The sequence below is a fragment of the Gekko japonicus genome, unplaced genomic scaffold (assembly GCF_001447785.1).
Source record: "Gekko japonicus isolate JY-2015 unplaced genomic scaffold, Gekko_japonicus_V1.1 scaffold860, whole genome shotgun sequence".
In the NCBI taxonomy this organism is placed as follows: domain Eukaryota; kingdom Metazoa; phylum Chordata; class Lepidosauria; order Squamata; family Gekkonidae; genus Gekko; species Gekko japonicus.
Window position 1 is genome coordinate 45206 of NW_015172580.1, and position 2007 is coordinate 47212.

The 2007-nt window shown below is 43.7% G+C and overlaps 1 protein-coding gene across 1 annotated transcript in view; it reads right to left on the bottom strand.

Moving 5' to 3' along the window:
* The window catches only part of LOC107119024 (sulfotransferase 1C1-like), a 13381-nt gene extending 11931 nt beyond the window's left edge, over nucleotides 1-1450 (bottom strand). Inside the window, exon 1 of the mRNA XM_015421447.1 lies at nucleotides 1279-1450. Coding sequence (XP_015276933.1) covers nucleotides 1279-1450 — 172 coding nt within the window. The remainder of the gene's footprint in view (nucleotides 1-1278) is intronic.
* Between the last annotated feature and the right edge of the window lie 557 nt (nucleotides 1451-2007).

A 2007-nucleotide genomic window follows, 5' to 3' on the forward strand; every position in this document is an offset into this window, starting at 1 on the left:
TGTAATGTATTCAGAAGCTGCCATGAATACGTTAAGTTGTAATGTGAAACATCTCATAAGGAAGCAATGTTAAGCTTCGTCTTGAATAGGGATTGAAGTCCAAGACTAATGCGACCAATCAGGTTCAAATGTATATAAGCGGGAAAGACTCTGATCGGTCCCTTATGCGCTCAACCTGATAGGTTGATAACTGTATAGTAGGTGTGGCTACATTAGCCCGGAATGTTTAAATACCGAGCAGCTGCAATGGAAAAGCTGTTCGGGCTATCAGAAGTTGTACCGTGTTAGAGAAGTGATCGTCGAGCTGAAATAAACCTGAGTTTTGCTGAAATCACTCTCTGACTATTTGTTAAGCACCAGACTTAACACTAATATAGTGTAGCATCAACAGGGCTTTAACAAGGCAACTTTCCCCATTGTTTCCCTGTCCTGTCCCCCCCCCCCCGCAGCAGCCATTCCCCCCTCCACACCACCAGGGCTTTTCCAGGGTGTTTTTTTTTTTAATCAGCAATTGAATATCGTTATATCTATAATATACAGTCCCTTTTGTTGGAGAGATACTTATCTTTGGAACAAAAGGTGCAAGAAACTTACTTTAAAAAAACAAAAACGAAAGCAGGTAATTCAGACAACCAGTGATACATACACACATAAGTTTGTGTGTGTGTGTATGATATTCAGTTGCCAATTTTAAGAAATAACCCCCCCCCTTTTCCTGTTGCAGGGAACAAAATCGCTACTGTGGGAAAACAGCTGCTCCCACAGCTGCCATCCAGGCTTTACTGCAACTTTCCCCAAAACTTCGGAGCAAAGGTTTGGGCAAGAGCAGGAGAAGGAGAAGAGAGAAGAGATTGGATTTATACCCTGCCCTTTGCTTGGAGTCTCAGAGCGGCTTACACTCCCTCCCTCTCCCCACAACAGACACCCTGTGAGGTAGGTGGGGCTGAGAGAGCTCTGAGAGAACAGCTCTGAGAGAACTGTGACTGGCCCAGGGTCACCCAGTTGGCTGCATGTGGAGGAGTGGGGGATCAAACTTGGTTCTCCAGATTAGAGTCCGATGCTCTTAATCGCTACACCAAACTGGCAGGAGAAAGCCAGGGAAGCCCTAGGAGGTGTACAAATGCACCATGATGCCGGTGGGAAGCAGGGACTTGTAGTGATAGCCGCTAAACGCTTCACTCATTCCAGGCTAGATAAGCTGAAGGTACCAAAGTATGGGCTTCAGTCCAGGAAGGGAGTGCATACTTACTTAATTTCTTTTCCGCCCCATACACTTACCTGCCTTTGCATAGGTTGCTATGAGAAGATCATCAGGTTTGGCTTGGAAAGCCCAGATTTTATCCCATATACCATACATTCTTGTCGTAAGAGGAATCCCTTCCACCTCAGCTATTTCATTTCGAGTCACTTCCCAGTGTACTGTAGTTCCTTTCTTCTTCTCCACAGACATGAAGAACAAATTGCAATTCTTTGGATCTCCTTTGAAGAAGAACATGGATTTATAGGTGGGGTCTGAGTTAGGAACCAGCTCAGTATGCACCGTACGGTGTCGGCTGGGGTCTTCCAGAAGGGTACTAGGCCAGCTGTCCCATTCCAACCATGGAACTCTAAACTGTTCCTGCAGAGATCAGGTAAGCGAAGGTCTCACACTAAAGCTCCTGTGATTTGGAATGTTGAGGGATAAGGAACCTGTGCCGCATATTAATAGTTCAGTGTAATTTCAAATTATTGAAGTCATTCAAGGTAATACACAGTCGTTCAGGCATCTACTATTGTTTTCAAAACTCATTAGGCAAGAACAATTTCCCTTTTGATCCACCTCAGGAAATAGATTGTCTGCACTGAAATAACAGATTTAGATTTTTAAAAGCACAAGATGCTCATCTTATTCATTTCAATAGAAGAATTTTAAAGCAAAATATTGGGATCGTTTTATTTGGTTGATTTTGTGCTATGCAAGCTGAGCATATTGGATCCGTTATTAGCCAAATAATACAGCAGGTTTGC